This window comes from Glandiceps talaboti, chromosome 21, assembly GCF_964340395.1.
Source record: "Glandiceps talaboti chromosome 21, keGlaTala1.1, whole genome shotgun sequence".
NCBI lineage: Eukaryota > Metazoa > Hemichordata > Enteropneusta > Spengelidae > Glandiceps > Glandiceps talaboti.
The window spans coordinates 11419127-11444815 of NC_135569.1; the positions used below are offsets into that span (position 1 = coordinate 11419127).

The 25689-nt window shown below is 37.0% G+C and overlaps 2 protein-coding genes across 2 annotated transcripts; one reads left to right on the forward strand and one right to left on the reverse strand.

Moving 5' to 3' along the window:
- Positions 1 to 6071: 6071 nt before the first annotated feature.
- Positions 6072 to 13210, reverse strand: LOC144451210 (FAD-dependent oxidoreductase domain-containing protein 2-like). Its single transcript, XM_078142009.1, has 7 exons — positions 13204 to 13210; positions 10037 to 10717; positions 9092 to 9343; positions 8481 to 8726; positions 7778 to 7967; positions 6870 to 7098; positions 6072 to 6287 (listed from the first exon to the last, which is right to left on the reverse strand). Exons 1-7 carry the CDS (start codon positions 13208 to 13210, stop codon positions 6072 to 6074), a joined length of 1821 nt encoding a protein of 606 aa, XP_077998135.1.
- Positions 13211 to 14322: 1112 nt separating this feature from the next.
- On the forward strand, positions 14323 to 24375 carry LOC144451211 (FAD-dependent oxidoreductase domain-containing protein 2-like). The gene is made up of 7 exons (XM_078142011.1): positions 14323 to 14329; positions 19890 to 20570; positions 21107 to 21358; positions 21723 to 21968; positions 22481 to 22670; positions 23354 to 23582; positions 24160 to 24375. The coding sequence occupies exons 1-7, from the start codon at positions 14323 to 14325 to the stop codon at positions 24373 to 24375; spliced, it is 1821 nt and encodes a 606-aa protein (XP_077998137.1).
- Positions 24376 to 25689: the final 1314 nt, after the last annotated feature.

The window sequence follows — 25689 nt, forward strand, 5'->3', positions numbered from 1 at the left end:
GCAATTTATATTTCATAGGAATCTTCAAAGGATGTTTTTATGATAATAATGTTAGTTTTAAATGCACTTTCCCACTCTGTGCTCAAAGCGCTTTATAATTATTACCCCTGGTTCGGATAGTAACGTTAGACCCCCCACTTGGTGGAGGGTCTATGGTGAAACATTTTTCCAGTGCTGTGGTATGAGGGTGATTTCCATTTTCGATTTCGGAACTTCTCCAATATGTTCATTATTTATTTTAAAAGACCAGAAAGTGTACAAATACATACGTACAATCATTTCTGGCCTCATACCCAAAATAACAAATATGTGTAGACGTGTATAATGAGTTTATTAAAATATACTATAAATAAAGAAGTAAGTATGTAAATGTGACTCATAGCTAACTTGGGCCTTTATTACCTGGATATCATTATCATTTTCGAATTTCACCAGAATTGTTGCCTCATGCCCCTGGTAGGATTTGAAAGTCTCGCAAGATTGAATGTCAACAGCACTTTGTGGCAAGTCGTTCCATACACTCACTGTCGCAGTTTTCGGACAGGGTCAAGTTATTCGACGATTACTATTGGATAAAAACTGCAAAAAAGTAACACCCATCACTGCTGCTTAGACATTTCCTTTAGGGTCTTTTTCAACAGGGTTTATAGTCAGAAGTAACTTTGTGGATGACGTAGTCCCCGAATTTATAACCCTACATCGATGACTTAGTAATCGGACGACAGTATTGGTAATCGGACATGAACTTCCACACCGATTTACGTATTTGTCGCGTAAATTAAGAATTTCGCCACTCCATTGATTTAAATATTGGGCAAAAACATTGGTATTGTGGTATTTTAATCACCGTTACACTAAAGTTGATTGTTTTTGCAGAGGAAATATCATGAACACTGTCCTACTACCGAATTCGACTCCTGGATTCGATCACAGTTCATGGCGCTGCTTGGCAGTCTATGTTTTGGGCGCGTAAACGTGAGCACTGTCCGATATCTCATACACTTCTTTGCTCCAGATACGTAACATATTTTCGCTCAAAAAACATCAAGATTTCATGGAAAATGTCATCTAGTTTGAACGGAGCACTGGGAGAAAACTATTACTGAAATATTTGTAGATTTAAATAAGAGCGAAATGATATTGAAGTGATTTTGTAACATTTCCGCGTACTTTGCTGTAGCGAAAACACTGGTAACTGCGGCAGTGTTGTTACATACGGTAAATTTGTGATCGCTGATATTAGTGCTCTCAAAACCGATACCACAAGATTAGTGTTGAATCAAAATTGCAGTATTGCCTGATCTTTCGTACGAATGCTTGAGTATGACAATGTGGCAGTTCCGGAGAAAACGGCGACGATCGCAGGACTAGTCGATATCTGTCCGAAAACTACGACAGTGAGTGTAGTGTCGTGGCGAATATGCCTGTAGTCAATATGTTGTTGTGGGTAAATGCACCGTGAAAGGTCCGTAGCTTTAAAAGCTGGGTGTGACATGATTCGAAATTTCTGGAATTATGTTGTGCTTGAAGTTGTATTGGCAAACCATAGTATTGAATAGAATTGAACTTTTGAACAAACATAAAGTTTGAAATTATACCTGAAATTTTCGACTGCACTCATATAAAATAAGTGGAATGACAGCATTTTCAAAGCTTTGGAACTGGAATGACAGCATTTCCAGTATGTAAACAGTGGAATGACAACCTTTTCTGCAATCAGTTAGTTGAATGACACCCTCTGTATTGTTAGTCCCGTGGAATGACAGTCGCCACTGGAAATGCTGTCATTCCACTTATGCTATAGAGTGGCGGCTGTCATTCCATTGGTTTTACAGTGCAGAGGTTGTCATTCAACTAACTGAATGCAGAAAAGGGTGTCATTTCACTGTTTACGTACCGGAAATGCTGTCATTCCAGATCCAAAGCATTGAAAATGTTGTTATTCCACTAATATTTTATCGAGTGGCGGCTGTCATTCCACTGGTTAAACAGTGCAGAGGGTTTCATTCAACTAACTGAATGTAGAAAAGGGTGTCATTCCACTGTTTACATACTGGAAATGCTGTCATTCCAGTTCCAAAGCATTGAAAATGCTGTCATTCCACTTATTTTATAGAGTGGCGGCTGTCATTCCACTCGTTTTACAGTGCAGAGGGTGTCCTTCAACTAACTGAATGTAGAAAAAGGTGTCATTCCACTGTTTACATACAGGAAATGCTGTCATTCGTTTTCCGTCATTCGGGTTGTCATTCGTTTTAGGGTCACCCACATTTTGACAAACTATTCACTAGACCTGATGTGACCTATTGAGAAGACGTGAACCCAATATTCCAGACACGTAGGACACATAGGACACGTAAGTGTTCGAGTATTTTGTCAACTCTGGCTACAGTTTTAAACACATAAGCCTGGCACGGAAACTCCAAATTACACAACCTGGGACAAACATAATTTCGGATCTGTTGATAAAAGTTAGTAATTTTATGTCACACAGTCAATACTGTGACACAGTAACCGACGTCTTGTTGACTATTCCTTCTAAGGCAATAGCCACGGGTATCAAGGTTAAAGATATCAACATGTTTTTCTTCTAAAATCATGAAAATACAGAAGTTATTGATGCAGAAGTTACCCAATAGTATTTTAGACTCTGTGCGCGAGACCATGGGACGCTGTATCGCCCATAAATGTGATTATGCTAACCATAAATGTAATACATTTTTGGACAGATCTCCCACTCTATACCACTGGCTCTGATTCACCTAGCTGATGCTGTATGTTCAAAACATACGATTCTAAACTAAGTAACGTAAATAAATGACGTCGTCATCTTCAAATGGAAATTAATCTGTGTTGGTAAACCATCATAGTTTTGCATTGAACTTTTTTTTTCTAAAATCAAGTCAACAGGTAATTACCATGCAATTGTTGATAAAATGCTGCAACTTTGTCAAACTTTGCAACAAGGATTAAAAGGGACAAAAGGTGACAAAACCATTGCAGCACGATTATCATCATCTCTAAGTGGTTACAAGATACACCAAGTTCCACGTACAAAACAAAGAGGTGGAGGCACGGCTGTCATTTTTAAGTCTAACTCGAAATTCGTCCTAAACAAGGTATTGCCGTTCAAGTGTTTTGAGGTCATTGATGGTAACATTAACTTTTCGTCACCTTTAGTTCGTCTTCTAGTTGTTTATCGGCCACCCAAAGGAACAAACAATGACTTTATAGAAGAATTTTCCACCCTCTTAGAAAATGTGATTTGCGCAAATGGGAGACTACTCATCGTGGGTGATTTCAACATTCATGTTGACAATCCTGCAAATCCCGACAGTGAAAAGTTCTCTGATTTTCTTAATTCAATGGGACTCACTCAACATGTGATGGGTCCAACACATAGCAAGGGTCATACATTGGATCTGATTATCACTCGGACAACTGACCCTTGTGTAAATGAAATAAAATCTGATTGGATCTTGCTATCTGACCATGCTGCTCTTCACTTTTCATCTACATCTCCGATCTTCGAGGAAATTGGCTAATATCGACACAAGTGTTCTCCAACATAAAATTGCGTCATCGTCATTATCGAGTCTTTCAGAAGCCGACATGAGCGCTACTGAACTTGTGACCGCATACAACAATGTGATGACTACAGTCATTTATGAGGTTGCACCTGTTGTTAACAAACAGGTTTTGGATAAAGCCCGCGCTCGCTCCGTGGTTCATAGAAGAATTGCTATTGACACGTCAAAAAGTTCGTCAGTCAGAAAGGCAATGGAGGAAGACAGGCCTAGTTGTCCATGAGCAAATCCATTACTATCAATGTCATCAGATATCAATATTAACACTGAACCCATGAGGGATGGCCCCCACTGGACTTCTTGGGAGACAAGTGTTTAAATGCTTAAAGAACTATCCAGTATAAATAAAGATTATTATTATTATTAACTTGTTGTTATTCAAATTACTGCAGGGTTTTACACCATTTTTTGGTTATGGGGGTCTTTGTGACCCAAGGTCTGAAAATTTGGGGGTCACAGCTAGAAATCTGGGGGTCATTCACAAAACCAAGCAATTAATGGCTGTAAGATGGGGAAATAGTACAATGGAGTGATTGAAATAAGCCAGAACAGAATTACATTGAAATTGAGAAGGCAAATGAAAATACAAATAATTAAGTTTAATCCCAGTCTTTGTTCACCCAATGAGATAGGAACTTTGTATACCATACAATAACTGTACTTTCATCATTGGGAATTTAACCTTGGTTTGAAGTGTGTGGTACCAGTACTATATTATGGTCGGTCTAAAGGAATGCATAAATAAATACACATGCACCACAATAGGCGCCGGGTCAAAGGTAACATCACCTTCAGCTGCTTTCACAAACTTTTTTGGCGCACAATTGAAGATCGTCTCTTTTAAAATAATTACTGGTAACAAATCACTATGAACAATGACATTCATTTGTTTTTCAATTTGTATGCCAAAATTTATATGAGTATATATTGTCACAATGTGAAACTGGGAGTCCAGAGAGAGGGAACTAGTCCAGGGAAACTAGTATCGTGTATGTACCGGGTGTGTACCTCGACTTATATGGTCTAAAATGGCCATGGGGTATTGATTTTTGGTCAAAGTGAGTCTAAAGTGGGGCCAGGGGTTTCCAGCACAGGCTACACACCCCCCGGAGATGACTACCCCCACTGCCAATTTCAAAAGCGGGGTGACCCCCTAGATCCACCACCGGTCCTTAATATCAATGCCATGCATGCTTTCTACACTGTATGACAGTACAATTTTCTTCCTGCCTTTTTGTTACAATTGGCTGCACAGTAAGGATTCCCTTTACATTTTTATATGTATTATAAATTACTTTACCAGTCAATTGCAAGGGTACGTACTACCAGTAAAGTTTTAAAATGCAGCAAAAGTCACGCCTCAAAAACTATCGGTACTAGCATCACATTCACGTAACCACTCTCCATAAATAATAAGTCAGTGCAAGACAGAACTCTTGATCCAGGACAGAACCGTTATACCAGGCCGATTCTGATTCTTTTATTTGCAAACTCACCCTAACATATGATTCTAAAATACGAGAAGTAAATACATGACGTCATCATATTTCGATGGGGTATTGCCATGACGTCATACAAAAGTGAATTACAACAATCAAGAGATCAAAATTTCGATGACATTTTGAATCGTATCACTATGGCATTAAGAGATTAAAACTTCTTTTGCAAAAGTAAGCACCCGAATTTTTTCCATTGACTAGACTCCATCAGTGGTACATGTTATTGTATCAAAATAAAAGCAATATAAATAGCTACATTCTAAAACATTCTAGTGACGTCAGTCGACTTGCACACGCAAAATATAACAGTCGCCATCTTTATAACACTGCACTTGTCAGCAAGCTTCACGACTGAGAAATTCTGGATAATAATATTGATATTCCTGTAACAATCGATGTAGTGATACTGTGATCGATCCCAACTATATTGTGTCCTTATCGTTTGAATTTGGCATGTGTCACTGGGACCCGGAAATATATATGTATGCATACGCACATCGTGTTGTCAGTTGAGTTGGAGAATTTAAAAGCAGACAGATATTTTGTTGGATAAAATCTAAGTAAAAACAATAATATACAGTATGGAGTCAACGACCATGTCAACTTGTACTCAAATGTGTGTGTACACTTACTTTGAAGATTTTGTGATAAAAGACTGAACCAAGCTGCATAAATGGAATTGTCAAGGACTGCTGGTATTTTAGGTATTTACAACGACTTCTCTCACAATTTACAGGTGCAGTATCGTCTCTTACATATCACCTACAGGTGACGTGTATTTTTTCTTTCACTGTGATTTACAATCTAGATCTAGTGATGGGCTTATATTTGAATGTGTCATCAAGGTCTTGCAAAAAGTAGAGCCTAACATCTGACGGTCGCTGTTTTATCTTACTATGTTTGGCATGGTATACAACTATTAAAGTTGAATTGACCACAGTCCACACAAGTTGAATTGGCGTGTGTAGATTTTTCCTTGACGCCATTATTGGATTTCCGAGGCCATTTTTGGTTTCATGACCGATGCCTCTGGGTCTTTTGGTGTTAGCTCTAAAGAGTATGGTTTGCAGTTCCCCATAGCAATGTAGTCTGGTGGTAATCGGGATTTCTCTTCCTCGGTGAGAGGTGTAAATATTGCATTATACGCCTCCTTGGATACTAACCAACTATCGCACCACTTCTTACCGGGATGCAGATTGGTCTGGAAAAGAAAAGCATAACAACATGAATGACAAAAGTGAATTAACGTAGAGTGCACCTATAAAAATAACCAAATAAAAATCGAAAACTTTTGCTGTCAGAAAACTTAAACCCATTCTCTGTTAAAATCAAAAAAGAAAAACATTTTGAAATATTCCGACAAATATTGAATCTTGTCTAGCAATTAAACAGTACAGCTTTCATAAATTTCGAGATTATCTTGTCTAGAACTGCAAGACCCTCTATAGTACAAGCCAAGCGACTAAAGATCGCGTACAGTGCCGAGCTGATAACGATCGAGGCGTAATCCCCGAGATCTGCCGAACAGGAGAACTGTCATCCTACTGCTTTGTTCGGCAACCTTCAGTACAGGTCCGAAGTCTTCCTACAGACGCACCATTGGTACTGTCATCCTCGTCTTTTGTTCGGCAGCCTTGGGAGTACAGGCCTGAGATCTTACTAGACTAGATTAGTGATATGTTGTTGAGTTGAAAGTATCTTTATGCTAAACACATGAAACAATACTATAGCTAGTAGTAGTAACTTTGTTCTAGTGAGAGAACAAAAACAACTCAACACTTACACATTTGTTCAAGAAGTTTTTGACGATTCCCCTGTTTTTGTCAGGGTTGTCTTCCGGGAAGTCTTTGGTGTCGAATCGTAGTAGCAGAGATTCCATGCACCATGCTACATCAACTTCTTTACCATAGTTGTAATATGTAATGATGGGACGAAGGAAAGCTTGACACTCCTTGTTGTCAATGTCAGGCCAGTGGACAAACGCTGTGGCATCCTTCCCCCAGCGACCAAAACTGCAAATGAGAAATTGCGAAAGCGTGTATATTTATAGTCATGTAATATAAAAGTTGCAAAGCCAGTAATCTTTCACCACTGGCCTTTAAGGGCCAGTCATTTGTAACTAGCCATGGGTGATGTTTTAAGTGAGGGGTGTCATATTGAAAAACACAACTTGAAGTGAGGGGTGGGGGTGGACGATCATTGGAAAACAACAAGATAACGGTATTTGTCATTTGGGCATGAAATCACTCCTGAACAACTGTAGTTAGTTGTTTGTGAAAATTGTCTACTGCAGGAGGAAGATATCCCCTCCCAATACCCTCCCCTATCCATATATTATATAAACGCCATTGTGCTATTTCTCAAACAAAAAAGTTAAGCATGCATGTAGTAATGGGTTAGTTTTCATTTTTGCCTCCCAGGAGAGGTTATATTATGCTTTTCTCTGCATGTCTGTCTGTCTGTCTGTGGACTCAAGATCTCGAAACTACTATACCGATTCTAATGAAACTTGATACACATCTAGATTTTGGTAAACATACAATGAAGATTAATTATCTGTTTGAATAATTGATGTTTTTTTAGTAATTAGGCTATATCTTAAGAATGCATATATACAAACATAGTATATTATTATACCTTTTGTCACCAAGTTATCGTTAGTTTTTTGGCAACAACAACAGTTTTACTTACTCGTCAAAACCATAAGTCAGTTTCATGATAAATAGATGTTTCTCTTTGGTGAAACGTTTTGTTTCCAGCATGTAGTCGACCGGTAAATCTTCAAAGTACTGGATCTTTTCACTGCTGTCTTCGGGTATGATGATGGCATCTCCGAGGAAAGTATTTACTTGGTAGATACTGGCTGCTATACTTGCACGGGCTGGCATTAAAATAAAATAGTATGTAAAGTGAGCTATCGGCTTAGAGTGGCCATATGGATGAGAATTTGGTATTCATTTTGGATTTTTATTTAATAAAACAGCTCCATTATGTTTTTCTACTTGAAAAAATATAGTGAAATAACATATACCAAGTCCATGTTCGCAACTCAATAAAATGTAAAACATTAAACAATGTGTAAAATGTTTGTTATTGTACATACAATAACAAACTTTTTACCCTTTTTGCATCTTTCTGCAATGTATTCAGTTATGAACATGGACTTGGTATATGTTATTTCACATTATTGTTTCAAGTAGAAAAACACAGTGAAGTTGTTTTATCAAATAAAAAATCCAAAATAAACACAAATTCTCATCTATATGGCCACTTTAATAAACAGACACAAACTAAAACATTTTTGTTGTTCAATGTCATAGTGGTAGATCATGTAAGTAAATGTGATAGCGGATGTTAATGAAGCAGATGTTAATGAACGAATGAATGTACTTACAAACAATCTTGTCGCCAACTACCTCCAAGTCTCTTGGATACTCGATGATTGGGAATGGTACTTGGTTGTACTCCTCTGACAGTAAATTGAAGAGAACACGGACGTTGTAACGGAATCCATGAATGAAACCTGATGCAGCCTTTCGATCGTTAGTCTGCATAGCAGTACCTAGGTAATACATGTCCTTTACGTTGCTAACTTCCCAATTTGTCTTCAATACTGGGAACTTTCCTTCTTTCTTTGTTTCTGGTAAATGAAATTCAAAGGGAAAAATTATACATGCAAATTTTAACATTTTCCATTCACTTATTTTAATCGTCTAAATATTTTGTGAATTTACACACGAAAGAATTAAATAGAATCCATTTGGGTGGGAAAACTTGTCTGGCAGAGCTATTAACCGTTACATTTGTTTTACTTTTCCAACCTAACTATATTGAAACTGTGTCAACCCAGTGGTGAAAAATAAATTCATAGTTTCTATGGAAAAAAGGCAGTAAATGTTACATTGTTAACTATTGACAGCAGTTTACAGACTCTAAACCGCGGAAACAAGTTTCTATTATACTGCATCATTCCGTACCAAACTGAACTGATGATATCAGACTTACCCGGACAAATATCTGGAGCGAAAATTGACTGGTCGATGTAGTTCCAGCCAGTACAAACGATGATATTGTCATATGTTACAGTGGTACGGAAATGACCTGGTGGAGTCCAGTTAAGTACCAAATCTTTGAAGCACAGGTCGATAGCGCCATCGTCTCTCTTACAAAATCTCTCGACCTTGGCACCGAGGTAAGCATGAAGGGATTTCAACTGGTACATATCGAGTACTGTGTTGTTAATGGCTCTGATGTCACCTGTCAATTAAATCGACCGTTCAATCAATCAATCAATCAATCAATCAATCAATCAATCAATCAATCAATCAATCAATCAATCAATCAATCAATCAATCAATCAATCAATCAATCAATCAATCAATCAATCAATCAATCAGTCAGTCAGTCTGCCTGTCTGTCAGTCAATCAGTCAGTCAGTCAGTCAATCGGACAGTCAACCAATCAATCAATCAATTAACCAACCGATCGATCGATCGATCAGTCTGTCAGTCAACCAGTCAGTCAGTCAGTCAGTCAGTCAGTCAGTCAGACAGTCAGTCAGTCAGTCAGTCTGTCAGTCTGTCAGTTAATCAGTCTATCGATCGATCGATAAATTTATATATCAACCAACCAACCAACCAACCAACCAACAAACCAACCACTTAATCAATCTATCAACCAACCAACCAGCCCACCAACCAACCAGCTAACTAATTAACCAAATCAATTACAAATTTGAGGTGATTGATCGTCACAGAGATTGATTAGTGTACAAATTCTGATTAGTATGACCAAACCTCATCTGTGCAAATGTTTAGTCTAAAGTTTGGTTAGCTAATATAATTGAACATTTCGGTGCAATACGAAGTTAAATTTATGAACAACTAAATCCTGATTCAACTATGCAGTATTTTCTTGTCTAACAAAACACACTCATTGTATGTAACTTACCTACAAAATGTGTATTCCATGCAAATTTAGGTGGCTGCCCAGCATATATATGGAGAATGGCAGCATGTCCTGCAAGGTGATTGGCCACTTCAAGTGCACTATTGCCACGTCCAATAACGGCAACTCTCTTCCCATCATACTTCTTCTTATCTATGTCATGATGTGCGTACGTCTCGGCTAGTTCAATACCAGGAAAAGTAGGCAATTTTTCGCTGATGGCTCCAGTTGCCATTAGCAATACTCTACACGTGAACTTTGTGCCATCTTTGCCTCTCAAGTGGAAAAGTTTGCTGTCGCCATCTTCTTTCGTCTTCTTTTCGATGTATTCGATCCTTGTGTTGTAACGAACACGGATTTTGAGCTTGAAGGTGAAGTCCTCGATGTAACGAACCAAATCTTCGGCATCGGGGAAGAGTTCTTCGGAGTAGTTTGTGAAGAGTAGAGATGGATCATCACATAACAGGGAGTTCCAATCGTGCCTCATGTTAAATTCGTGCTCGGGGAAGAGGTTAAATCGCTTGTTGACGGAGATGAGGAACCGATGACGGGGTTGCGAACGGAAAAACGAACCAGGTCTGTTGGAGCTTTCAATGATCAGATAATCTTTGTTCGCCCTCTCCATGAAATACCCCATCTGCAGACCACCCGGTCCCGCTCCGATGATAATGTATTCATGATGCTCTGTAAATGAAGACAACGACACTATTATATATTATACTATACAAGGCCAAAACAAGATAATTGTTTCTGGTCAGCACGTGCATCACTTAAAGTACCCTCGCATCGATATTTTTTTTTCGCGTTTGTCCAGCCCATGCGGTCTGTAGATCCGGGGGAAAACACAAAAATAACCCCCCCCCCCTACTTCAATGAAGACAACGGCAGAGCCAATCATGAACAAGCAAATGACATCTGCCCCACATACACACTTGCTCTAAAGTACTAAATGAAAAGAACAGTAACTGCCATAATTAGTAGACTGAATGACAGGTTTGTTGTGAATAAAAAAAATATTTGAGTCGTCGCACCACTGTTGACAATATGTCCTGACCAGAAACAATTCTCCTTTTTTTGGCCTAATATGTTGTTAAAAATCTAACAATATGAACAAAGGGAACACTTAACATCTCTTTCTTTGTAAGTTATACATGCTGCTTTTCGAGTTTTATATATGTAAAACCAGATTTAAACTGAAAGCCTCTCGTAATAATAAGGGCAAAACCATATAATTCTGATCATACACACATTGTTGGAAAGCAAAATTCTAAAGCTATAGCTATTATACACGATGTAACCCTTAATTGGAATATTAATTATATGAAACTATAATTTGGAGGTTGCATAGTTAACATATCGAAAATCATCAATTATGCAAATTAACAATTATAATCAACATCAATAAGCTTTAACTCTCTTCAGGTCATGTTCAAGTGAAAGATAATGGACGTGGCAGATTATAGTTTAAGGACACATGGACTTCTTTACCATCAATGCATGTACTAAATTATCTGAAATTTAAAGCTTGCCGCTCTGAAGATATTGCCTAATCATCATAAAGACATGCATATAAAAAATACATCAAACACGTGTGATTTGTTACGGTTGATGTATGTACCAAGTTATATGAACTTTGAAGTTGGCATTCTTAAGATATAGCCTAATTACTAAAAATCAGTAATTATGCAAATTGCTCCTCAAAACGAAAAACTATATCAACATACTTCATAGTGTGTTTTGTTATATAGTTTATGTATATGCCAAATTGTACGGAATTTTAGGCGTGCATTCCAAAGAAAATTAAGCCATGTCGACAAACTTCATACGACATGTGCACATGTTCTGGTTGATATATGTACCAAATTATATGAAATTTGAAGCTTTGCATTCTTAAGATATAGCCTAATTACCAAAGATCATTAATTATGCAAATTACATATTAATACTTAATACTATATATTATGATGGGCTTGATAGGACATGTATGCTTATTATGGTTGATGTATGTACCAAATGTTGCGGAATTTATCGGTTTTCTTAATTTCAACTACCTACAATTCAATAACCCTAAGAGAACAAGAGAAACTTGCTAGTGGTTTCATTTCGTTCACAATATGACTGTTCCATTGTCGCATTCGTTTACATGTTTAAGTTCGATTCATTGACAAATGTATTCGTCAAATTGAGTGTAGTTAAAATTTGACGAAAAAAATCTTATGTTTTGTCTTCATTGTTTCTTTAACATCTACTGTTCCGTTCCTTTCATTGTTTGTACCTCAGTTTGTACACAGCAAATGACAAACACAATATAATTTGAAATACGGTAAATAAAATAAGAGCGATGTCTTGTCTCACCATCAGGATCATAATGCTGGAGGTGTTCATTTCCATATATGTGTACGTAAGCGTTACTAGTTGCCCTGAATGAAAACGAACTTGTAAATGCTTACTAGTGGAGATGAGATGAGCATTACAGTGTCAGTTTAGTGCTGACCATCAATTCAAATCATTCTTGCAAACCAGAGCTCTTATTTCTTCCACAGACTTCGAAAGAAGGAGACTCTGGTAGGGCACGTAATGGACGGTGCCGTAAAAGAGGCCGTGGTTTGCGACGATGGTTCAAATTAGGATTACCATTTAGGTCAGAAAACAAGTTGTCTGGTAGAGCTATAGAAAAAAATTGGTCCAGAAAGAATGTAATCCTAAGATTATGGATCCACTGATAACATAACACTAATATGAGAACCTGAGATGGAATCAGTGGACATTAAAGTAAATGTCTACTATAATTGTACATCGATTTAAAGGCCAATTCTGATTAGGATTAAAATTTAAACGAGAAAACAAATTGTCTGGCAGAGCTAAATGAAACGTTGGTCAAGAACCAAAGAATGATCCCAAGTAATCCTTATTGTTCTACTGAAAAGATAACACTAATGTACGACTTTGGGATTGAAACTTGGGTCTTTAAAAGCCAGAGTTTCAATCCCTAGTTCTTGCATTAGTGTTATTTTATCAGTGGAGCCAAGAGGATTACATAGGAATTATTCCTTTGTTCTGAACCAAAGTTCTCCCAGACAAGTTTTTCACTCCTAAATTTGACTCCTCTCTCTCAGTGGGCCTTTCAACCTCAGACCACTAACGAAGTAGTGGTCTGAGTTTCAACTCACCTGCCATGGTGATGTTGTCACGATGCTAGGTATGTCCAAAGACAAGGTACGTCGTTTATTAGTCCCCAACAAAGTCGTAAGTGATGGATAGAGTTATATATAACAAAACGTGAAGTCGGTGTTCGCTTCTCATTGGTCAGGTTTGTGGAATGTAAAATCACAATCACTTGATAAGAGTCTGGTCACCTAATTTGAATATTTGAAATGAGATCGACGTGATAGCTTCTGAATCAATGGAAACTGCGTTTCACATATGCACAGTCACGCAGGGCCACTTCGATCTTGCCATGACCTCATCTCACCTCACAGTATTGCAATATTGCAATATTAACAGTTCGGGGTATGTATTTGATGCAAACCGTCTCCAGGTCAAGTATGACAAATGCAATAGTAAACAAACTAGTGGCGTGAGACTGTGATAGATAGAACACAATTGGACACTTGACCGGAGACGGTTTGCATCAAATGCATCATACCCCGAACTGTTAATATTGCAATATTGCAATACTGTGATAGATGCTGGAGGTGTTCATTTCCATATATAAGTACGTAAGCGTTACTAGTTGCCCTGAATTAAAACGAACTTGTAAAAATGCTTACTAGTGGAGCTGAGATGAGCATTACTACAGTGTCAGTTATGACTGGTTTGATAAGTGATAGGTTCATGTTTTGCGACTTATGTATCCAATTATGTTCTATCTATCACAGTCTCACGCCACTAGTTTGTTTACATTACATTTGTCATACTTGACCTGGACTGGAGACAGTTTGCATCAAATGCATACCCCGAACTGTTAATATTGCAATATTGCAATACTGTGAGATGAGGTCATGGCAAGATCGAAGTGGCCCTGCGTGACTCTGCATACGTGGAACGCAGTTTCCATTGATTCAGAAGCTATCACGTAGATCTCATTACAAATATTCAAATCAGGTGACCAGACTCTTATCAAGTGATTGTGATTTTACAGTCCACAAACTTGACCAATGAGAAGCGAACACCGACTTCATGTTTTGTTATATATAACTAGTACTCTATCCATCACTTACGACTTTGTTGGGGACTAATAAACGACGTACCTTGTCTTTGGACATACCTAGCATCGTGACAACATCACCATGGCAGGTGAGTTGAAACTCAGACCATTACTTCGTTAGTGGTCTGAGGTTGAAAGGCCCACTGAGAGAGAGGAGTCAAATTTAGGAGTGAAAAACTTGTCTGGGAGAACTTTGGTTCAGAACAAAGGAATAATTCCTATGTAATCCTCTTGGCTCCACTGATAAAATAACACTAATGCAAGAACTAGGGATTGAAACTCTGGCTTTTAAAGACCCAAGTTTCAGTCCCAAAGTCTTACATTAGTGTTATCTTTTCAGTAGAACAATAAGGATTACTTGGGATCATTCTTTGGTTCTTGACCAACGTTTCATTTAGCTCTGCCAGACAATTTGTTTTCTCGGTTAAATTTTAATCCTAATCAGAATTGGCCTTTAAATCGATGTACAATTATAGTAGACATTTACTTTTAATGTCCACTGATTCCATCTCAGGTTCTCGTATTAGTGTTATGTTATCAGTGGATCCATAAGCTTAGGATTACTTTTTTTCTGGACCAATTTTTTCTATATCTCTACCAGACATCTTGTTTTCTGACCTAAATGGTAATCCTAATTTGAACCATCGTCGCAAACCACGGCCTCTTTTACGACACCGTCCATTACGTGTCCTACCAGAGTCTCCCTCTTTCGAAGTCCGTGGAAGAAATAAGAGTGCTGGTTTGCGAGAAAGATTTGAATTGATGGTCAGCACTAAACTGACACTGTAATGCTCATCTCATCTCCACTAGTAAGCATTTACAAGTTCGTTTTCATTCAGGGCAACTGGTAACGCTTACGTACACATATATGGAAATGAACACCTCCAGCATTATGATCCTGATGGTGAGACAAGACATCGCTCTTATTTTATTTACCGTATTTCAAATTATATTGTGTTTGTCATTTGCTGTGTACAAACTGAGGTACAAACAATGAAAGGAACGGAACAGTAGATGTTAAAGAAACAATGAAGACAAAACATAAGATTTTTTTCGTCAAATTTTAACTACACTCAATTTGACGAATACATTTGTCAATGAATCGAACTTAAACATGTAAACGAATGCGACAATAGAACATTCATATTGTGAACGAAATGAAACCACTAGCAAGTTTCTCTTGTTCTCTTAGGGTTATTGAATTGTAGGTAGTTGAAATTAAGAAAACCGATAAATTCCGCAACATTTGGTACATACATCAACCATAATAAGCATACATGTACTATCAAGCCCATTATAATATATAGTATTAAGTATTAATAGGTAATTTGCATAATTAATTATCTTTGGTAATTAGGCTATATCTTAAGAATGCAAAGCTTCAAATTTCATATAATTTGGTACATATATCAACCAGAACATGTGCACATGTCGTATGAAGTTTGTCGACATGGCTTAATTTTCTTTGGAATGCACGCCTAAAATTCCGTACAATTTGGCATATACACAATCTGATTAAAATCCGATGTAGATGTCGGCTAATCGTGCATTGCTATCTTACCATCGTTATTTAGCTTGAATTGACCTTCGTAGTACGAAGGCGATCAGGCTAAAAACGTAAACATGTACTACAAAGGTCAATTCAAGCTAAATAACCATGGTAAGATAGCAATGCACGATTAGCCGACATCTACATCGGATTTTACATCACGTACCTGTGTTTCGCATACGACCTTTGCTGCAACTTAGGTGGAGGAAATAATTTCGAACAATCAAACAAATCTCACTCTGTCAAAAACAACATGGCTGCCGCCAACGTAAGTGGCGGAGCGCGATCGTCATTTATAATTGCCGAAATTTGTATTTAAAACGCTATAAATTATCGATTCAACGAAAGATTTAAATAACCCATATTCCTATCTTACTCCGACAAGATGATAAACGCGATTCCGCCGCGCAATGTTTGACAGTAGTACAACAAAGAACTTCGACGTGTAGGCGTTGTCAGCTGTTTACAGTTTACAACACAACTTGAGTAAGTTAGCTTTGTGACCCTGAAATGTAAATTTGTCGTCAATTTTTGACGTGGTAATCAATTTTAAAGTTATTGAAACCGATTTAGATGTATTCCTTGTGATTTTATCATCATAGTTTGTGGTGTTATATGTCTTGAGTATTTTTTCTGTCGTTTGAGTTTTTTTCTTGTAATGTTCGGTGTTAGGTTAGCTGCAATAATTGTAGCGTCTTGTTGCGGTTTTGTGGGTTTTTTCGTCTGTTTTGGTGACTTTTTAAGTTTTTGCGTTTAACCCGCACCTGTATTGTATTGTATCGTATCGTATTGTATTGTATTGTATTGTATTGGGTTTATTGTAACTGAGGTAATGACAAAGAAAATGATTGCAGTGGAAAGTTTATCCCCAGAGTAAATAGAAAGTAATGTACTTGAGGGGTCCAAATATTGACAACATTGAGTGTTTTATACTAAAATTAGATTTTTTTCCAGCTCTAGCAAAGTGTTCGCTATTTGTAATTTGAACTTAGTAGGCCTCTTTCGGATGTGAAGTACAGTTATTAGCACCATACACTTTCATTTGAAACAAAATCAACACAAAAACTTCAGATCTAAACTGGGTCCCTTATAAATATAAATTTGTAACGATGCAATAAACACTGCACTATATATGTCACTAGATGTTATCAATTCCGTAATACAAGAAGATGACGACATTATTAGGAGGGAAACTTACGATTGTACCTGTCCATATTGCTGCACATGCGTACTTGACCTTGGATAGACAGAGAGGAATGCATATAACACCTGATAACACTTGCACACATCCTAATACAATGAAGGTGATACCTAGACTACGAAGAACTGAACTTGAAGCTTGGCAATCCATCATCAAGGTTGTCATTTGGCAGACGTTTTATAAATACCACGACGACATATTGAAAACAGGAGGGAAGTGTCATTGTTACAAAATGTACTTTTGTTGGCATAGGATTGACGGAGTAATGGTTGTCTACATTGCAAATCCTGGCTCTAGTTGCAATAATTGTAGCGTTCGTTTTTGAGTTGTTGTACGCATACTAAAGTGTCGAGGAATCGTTCTTGAAAAATGCCGTGTTTGTGCTAGGAAAGTATTCAGTACAGGCATAGAAGTACATGTATCAACCACTTCCATGGTACAGGCTACAACTATTTTAATATTGTTGACAAGCTTCAAGTTCAACATTGTTTTGTCAGATGTCAGTGAAGATACACAAGATAGTCATTCAATATATGTGGATTCTGTTTATGTTGTCAGATCATTATTTCTACTTTGAAAAAAAATTACAGATAGTCAAAGTCATGGTATCATACATAACATACTAGGGACACATATACCATAGTGGTCAAAACACTGAGAAACGAGGTAAGCACTTATTGAAATAAATCTTTAAAGATAGAGGAAATACTTCAGCATCAACATATATTAATTATTATTGTCAAAGATAAAGAAAGATCAGTGATGAAGCTGATATGTGATTTATAATTCATGTATACAAATTTAGTAGGTATAGCTACAATATAGTAAAATGGCATGTCCTTTCTACAAAAAAAGTATAGACTGAGCAGTTCAAATCATCTATGATGGCTGTCACACATTTTGTTCTTAATGGTTTTGTAATTGATAGATTGTGTCACTGTCCTGCACAATGGTGTGATGTTATCACTTGTGGTGCAGTTGTGTGTTTGTTACTGTTACTAGTATATTCACCAATCTTCTTAAGTAACCTAGAGGTTACTCGGTAGCTGTGACTGCAAGTGCAGGTTGTACTTTGACTGTACCCATGCAAAATTTGAAGTGTCATGAAGAGAAGAGTGAAAGAACAAGCCAATCAAATGTATAGTATTCAATCACTTCTTACCCTCCCAATCCACCCAGCCTTTATCACAAGTCAATATGCTGTGGGTCATTGGTAGAGCTGAGCAACAATGCATTTGTCCAGTTAAAGCTGCTGAAGTCGTTTTTCAGCATATGTCAGAGATGTTTTTAAGATTTCACACTATGAAGAATAGGCAACTTAGCTTGTTAGGGCAAAAATAAATAATGAAAGTGAAGTTTTATGTAACTTAAAACTAAAGGCCAGGTGAGTAATCTTTTAGTCAAAATACACCAATAAATGTTAGCAACTTCTTGATAAATCAAGCTGTATCATATTAAAAATTTTACAGTTACATTTTCATATTATTTTTTGGTAAATAATAGAAAACTACATGATTCCTCAGACATCCACCTCCAATGAATTCATGAAAATATTTACCTCCATATTGTATTTTAAAATAGATTTTCCCAGTTTTATTTATCCAGTGAACATTTCTTAAGAAATTTAGCTCTTTTTTTTATTTACAGCAATAATTATATATTAATATATCATATAATTATCATGGTGGATTTTCATTATTATTTGAAATTGTTTCTTTTTCTCATTTGAAGTTGTACATTGTATATTTACCAACAACACATTACAGTCAATCAAAACAGTAATCAAATTTTACCTTCTCTATATCACGATGGGGATTTTAATACTATTTCTAATATACAGGTACATGTATGTGTTCTCTAAAATAGAAATCAGAACAATCCACTGATTACAAATTTGACAGGACATCTTAAAAAAATATGCAATTATTCTCTTGTTTGACAGTGTTGTGGCTAGATTATCTATGGACACAAACAAATTCATTAGAATTTGTTGAAGATTTGTGGTTACCATGGCAATAAAATTGGTGATATTTAAAAATAAAGCTTAAGAATGCCAACTTCAAAGTTCATATAACTTGGTACATACGTCAACCGTAACAAATCACACGTGTTTGATGTATTTTTTTATATGCATGTCTTTATGATGATTAGGCAATATCTTCAGAAGGCAAGCTTTAAATTTCAGATAATTTAGTACATGCATTGATTTGTATAATTGATGATTCTTCGATATGTTAACTATGCAACCTCCAAATTATAGTTTCATACAATTAATATTCCAATTAAGGGTTACATCGTGTATAATAGCTATAGCTTTAGAATTTTGCTTTCCAACAATGTGTGTATGATCAGAATTATATGGTTTTCCCCTTATTATTACGGGAGGCTTTCAGTTTAAATCTGGTTTTACATATATAAAACTCGAAAAGCAGCATGTATAACTTATAAAGAAAGAGATGTTAAGTGTTCCCTTTGTTTATATTGTTAGATTTTGAACAACATATTAGGCCAAAAAAAGGAGAATTGTTTCTGGTCAGGACATATTGTCTACAGTGGTGCGATGACTTGAATATTTTTTTTTATTCACAACAAACCTGTCATTCAGTCTGCTAATTATGGCAGTTACTGTTCTTTTCATTTAGTACTTTAGAGCAAGTGTGTATGTGGGGCAGATGTCATTTGCTTGTTCATGATTGGCTCTGCCGTTGTCTTCATTGAAGTAGGGAGGGTTATTTTTGTGTTTTCCCCTGGATCTGTAGACGGCATGGGCTGGACAAACGCAAAAAAAAAATATCGATGCGAGGGTACTTTAAGTGATGCACGTGCTGACCAGAAACAATTATCTTGTTTTGGCCTTGTATAGTATAATATATAATAGTGTCGTTGTCTTCATTTACAGAGCATCATGAATACATTATCATCGGAGCGGGACCGGGTGGTCTGCAGATGGGGTATTTCATGGAGAGGGCGAACAAAGATTATCTGATCATTGAAAGCGCCAACAGACCTGGTTCGTTTTTCCGTTCGCAACCCCGTCATCGGTTCCTCATCTCCGTCAACAAGCGATTTAACCTCTTCCCCGAGCATGAATTTAACATGAGGCACGATTGGAACTCCCTGTTATGTGATGATCCATCTCTACTCTTCACAAAATACTCCGAAGAACTCTTCCCCGATGCCGAAGATTTGGTTCGTTACATCGAGGACTTCACCTTCAAGCTCAAAATCCGTGTTCGTTACAACACAAGGATCGAATACATCGAAAAGAAGACGAAAGAAGATGGCGACAGCAAACTTTTCCACTTGAGAGGCAAAGATGGCACAAAGTTCACGTGTAGAGTATTGCTAATGGCAACTGGAGCCATCAGCGAAAAATTGCCTACTTTTCCTGGTATTGAACTAGCCGAGACGTACGCACATCATGACATAGATAAGAAGAAGTATGATGGGAAGAGAGTTGCCGTTATTGGACGTGGCAATAGTGCACTTGAAGTGGCCAATCACCTTGCAGGACATGCTGCCATTCTCCATATATATGCTGGGCAGCCACCTAAATTTGCATGGAATACACATTTTGTAGGTAAGTTACATACAATGAGTGTGTTTTGTTAGACAAGAAAATACTGCATAGTTGAATCAGGATTTAGTTGTTCATAAATTTAACTTCGTATTGCACCGAAATGTTCAATTATATTAGCTAACCAAACTTAAGACTAAACATTTGCACAGATGAGGTTTGGTCATACTAATCACGATTTGTACACTAATCAATCTCTGTGACGATCAATCACCTCAAATTTGTAATTGATTTGGTTAATTAGTTAGCTGGTTGGTTGGTGGGCTGGTTGGTTGGTTGATAGATTGATTGAGTGGTTGGTTGGTTGGTTGGTTGATATATCAATTTATCGATCGATCGATAGACTGATTAACTGACAGACTGACTGACTGATGACTGACTGACTGACTGACTGACTGATCGATCGATCGATCGGTTGGTTAATTGATCGATTGATTGGTTGACTGTCCGATTGACTGACTGACAGGCAGACTGACTGATTGATTGATTGATTGATTGATTGATTGATTGATTGATTGAACGGTCGATTTAATTGACAGGTGACATCAGAGCCATTAACAACACAGTACTCGATATGTACCAGTTGAAATCCCTTCATGCTTACCTCGGTGCCAAGGTCGAGAGATTTTGTAAGAGAGACGATGGCGCTATCGACCTGTGCTTCAAAGATTTGGTACTTAACTGGACTCCACCAGGCCATTTCCGTACCACTGTAACATATGACAATATCATCGTTTGTACTGGCTGGAACTACATCGACCAGTCGATTTTCGCTCCAGATATTTGTCCGGGTAAGTCTGATATCATCAGTTCAGTTTGGTACGGAATGATGCAGTATAATAGAAACTTGTTTCCGCGGTTTAGAGTCTGTAAACTGCTGTCAATAGTTAACAATGTAACATTTACTGCCTTTTTCCATAGAAACTATCAATTTATTTTTCACCACTGGGTTGACACAGTTTCAATATAGTTAGGTTGGAAAAGTAAAACAAATGTAACGGTTAATAGCTCTGCCAGACAAGTTTTCCCACCCAAATGGATTCTATTTAATTCTTTCGTGTGTAAATTCACAAAATATTTAGACGATTAAAATAAGTGAATGGAAAATGTTAAAATTTGCATGTATAATTTTTCCCTTTGAATTTCATTTACCAGAAACAAAGAAAGAAGGAAAGTTCCCAGTATTGAAGACAAATTGGGAAGTTAGCAACGTAAAGGACATGTATTACCTAGGTACTGCTATGCAGACTAACGATCGAAAGGCTGCATCAGGTTTCATTCATGGATTCCGTTACAACGTCCGTGTTCTCTTCAATTTACTGTCAGAGGAGTACAACCAAGTACCATTCCCAATCATCGAGTATCCAAGAGACTTGGAGGTAGTTGGCGACAAGATTGTTTGTAAGTACATTCATTCGTTCATTAATATCTGCTTCATTAACATCCGCTATCACATTTACTTACATGATCTACCACTATGACATTGAACAACAAAAATGTTTTAGTTTGTGTCTGTTTATTAAAGTGGCCATATAGATGAGAATTTGTATTTATTTTGGATTTTTTATTTGATAAAACAACTTCACTATGTTTTTCTACTTGAAACAATAATGTGAAATAACATATACCAAGTCCATGTTCAAAACTCAATACATTGCAGAAAGATGCAAAAAGGGTAAAAAGTTTGTTATTGTATGTACAATAACAAACATTTTACACATTGTTTAATGTTTTACATTTTATTGAGTTGCGAACATGGACTTGGTATATGTTATTTCACTATATTTTTCAAGTAGAAAAACATAATGGAGCTGTTTTATTAAATAAAAATCCAAAATGAATACCAAATTCTCATCCATATGGCCACTTTAAGCCGATAGCTCACTTTACATACTATTTTATTTTAATGCCAGCCCGTGCAAGTATAGCAGCCAGTATCTACCAAGTAAATACTTTCCTCGGAGATGCCATCATCATACCCGAAGACAGCAGTGAAAAGATCCAGTACTTTGAAGATTTACCGGTCGACTACATGCTGGAAACAAAACGTTTCACCAAAGAGAAACATCTATTTATCATGAAACTGACTTATGGTTTTGACGAGTAAGTAAAACTGTTGTTGTTGCCAAAAAACTAACGATAACTTGGTGACAAAAGGTATAATAATATACTATGTTTGTATATATGCATTCTTAAGATATAGCCTAATTACTAAAAAACATCAATTATTCAAACAGATAATTAATCTTCATTGTATGTTTACCAAAATCTAGATGTGTATCAAGTTTCATTAGAATCGGTATAGTAGTTTCGAGTTTCGAGAGTCCACAGACAGACAGACAGACAGACATGCAGAGAAAAGCATAATATAACCTCTCCTGGGAGGCAAAAATGAAAACTAACCCATTACTACATGCATGCTTAACTTTTTTGTTTGAGAAATAGCACAATGGCGTTTATATAATATATGGATAGGGGAGGGTATTGGGAGGGGATATCTTCCTCCTGCAGTAGACAATTTTCACAAACAACTAACTACAGTTGTTCAGGAGTGATTTCATGCCCAAATGACAAATACCGTTATCTTGTTGTTTTCCAATGATCGTCCACCCCCACCCCTCACTTCAAGTTGTGTTTTTCAATATGACACCCCTCACTTAAAACATCACCCATGGCTAGTTACAAATGACTGGCCCTTAAAGGCCAGTGGTGAAAGATTACTGGCTTTGCAACTTTTATATTACATGACTATAAATATACACGCTTTCGCAATTTCTCATTTGCAGTTTTGGTCGCTGGGGGCAGGATGCCACAGCGTTTGTCCACTGGCCTGACATTGACAACAAGGAGTGTCAAGCTTTCCTTCGTCCCATCATTACATATTACAACTATGGTAAAGAAGTTGATGTAGCATGGTGCATGGAGTCTCTGCTACTGCGATTCGACACCAAAGACTTCCCGGAAGACAACCCTGACAAAAACAGGGGAATCGTCAAAAACTTCTTGAACAAATGTGTAAGTGTTGAGTTGTTTTTGTTCTCTCACTAGAACAAAGTTACTACTACTAGCTATAGTATTGTTTCATGTGTGTAGAATAAAGATACTTTCAACTCAACAACATATCACTAATCTAGTCTAGTAAGATCTCAGGCCTGTACTCCCAAGGCTGCCAACAAAAGCCGAGGATGACAGTACCAATGGTGCGTCTGTAGGAAGACTTCGGACCTGTACTGAAGGTTGCCGAAGAAAGCAGTAGGATGACAGTTCTCCTGTTCGGCAGATCTTGGGGATTACACCTCGTTATCAGCTCGGCACTGTACGCGATCTTTAGTCGCTTGGCTTGTACTATAGAGGGTCTTGCAGTTCTAGACAAGATAATCTCGAAATTTATGAAAGTTGTACTGTTTAATTGCTAGACAAGATTCAATATTTGTCGGAATATTTCAAAATGTTTTTCTTTTTTGATTTTAACAGAGAATGGGTTTAAGTTTTCTGACAGCAAAAGTTTTCGATTTTTATTTGGTTATTTTTATAGGTGCACTCTACGTTAATTCACTTTTGTCATTCGTGTTGTTATGCTTTTCTTTTCCAGACCAATCTGCATCCCGGTAAGAAGTGGTGCGATAGTTGGTTAGTATCCAAGGAGGCGTATAATGCAATATTTACACCTCTCACCGAGGAAGAGAAATCCCGATTACCACCAGACTACATTGCTATGGGGAACTGCAAACCATACTCTTTAGAGCTAACACCAAAAGACCCAGAGGCATCGGTCATGAAACCAAAATTCGCCTCGGAAATCCAATAATGGCGTCAAGGAAAAATCTACACACGCCAATTCAACTTGTGTGGACTGTGGTCAATTCAACTTTAATAGTTGTATACCATGCCAAACATAGTAAGATAAAACAGCGACCGTCAGATGTTAGGCTCTACTTTTTGCAAGACCTTGATGACAAATTCAAATATAAGCCCATCACTAGATCTAGATTGTAAATCACAGTGAAAGAAAAAATACACGTGACCTGTAGGTGATATGTAAGAGACGATACTGCACCTGTAAATTATGAGAAAAGTCGTTGGTGGCACGCTTTGTTGGAGCCCCACCAACGACAGTATCGTTAAAATCTATTAGACATCGCGTTGTTGCGACTTTGATTCTGGAGATCTGTATCAAAATACTCCTGCTATTTCTATATCTAACCAATAACGTCATTAGCTAACAAATCAACGTTAGTCGTGCAGTACACATACGTTTTATGCTTGTTTATATGGGCCTGCTTCAAACAATAAATATTAAATGATAATTAAATAATAGTATATAGTAATAATACAAATTATAATAATTGGGTTTATTTGAATATTAACCACCCTACCTGGGGTAGTTTTTTATGTTGAGTTCAAAAAAAGTGGTCATTTAGTGAACATCAGTTGCCATGGTAACCAAAATAACCATATTATGTGATTTTTTTGAAAAATTAGACATAAAACATACACCAGATATCATCAACTAGTGCATGTCAACAGCAATGATGATACTGTATATTATTGTTTGTACTTGGATTTTATCCAACAAAATATCTGTCTGCTTTTAAATTCTCCAACTCAACTGATAGACTATGACAACACGATGTGCGTATGCATACGTATATATTTCCGGGTCCCAGTGACACATGCCAAATTCAAACGATAAGGACACAATATAGTTGGGATTGATCACAGTATCACTACATCGATTGTTACAGGAATATCAATATTATTATCCAGAATTTCTCAGTCGTCAAGCTTGCTGACAAGTGCAGTGTTATAAAGATGGCGACTGTTATATTTTGCGTGTGCAAGTCGACTGACGTCACTAGAATGTATTACAATGTAGCTATTTATATTGCTTTTATTTTGATACAATAACATGTACCACTGATGCAGTCTAGTCAATGGAAAAAATTCGGGTGCTTACTTTTGCAAAAGAAGTTTTAATCTCTTAATGCCATAGTGATACGATTCAAAATGTCATCGAAATTTTGATCTCTTGATTGTTGTAATTCACTTTTGTATGACGTCACGGCAATACCCCATCAGAATATGATGACGTCATGTATTTACTTCTCGTATTTTAGAATCA

What these genes read in the sequence shown, in the direction of transcription:
- LOC144451210 (XM_078142009.1), bottom strand. An exon ending in CGCTCCAGATATTTGTCCGG is followed by an intron (nt 8,727 to 9,091) that starts GTAAGTCTGATA and finishes TTCATTTACCAG; the next exon opens with AAACAAAGAAAGAAGGAAAG. An exon ending in CTGACTTATGGTTTTGACGA is followed by an intron (nt 7,099 to 7,777) that starts GTAAGTAAAACT and finishes TCTCATTTGCAG; the next exon opens with TTTTGGTCGCTGGGGGAAGG.
- LOC144451211 (XM_078142011.1), top strand. An exon ending in CGCTCCAGATATTTGTCCGG is followed by an intron (nt 21,359 to 21,722) that starts GTAAGTCTGATA and finishes TTCATTTACCAG; the next exon opens with AAACAAAGAAAGAAGGAAAG. An exon ending in AGTTGGCGACAAGATTGTTT is followed by an intron (nt 21,969 to 22,480) that starts GTAAGTACATTC and finishes TTTTAATGCCAG; the next exon opens with CCCGTGCAAGTATAGCAGCC.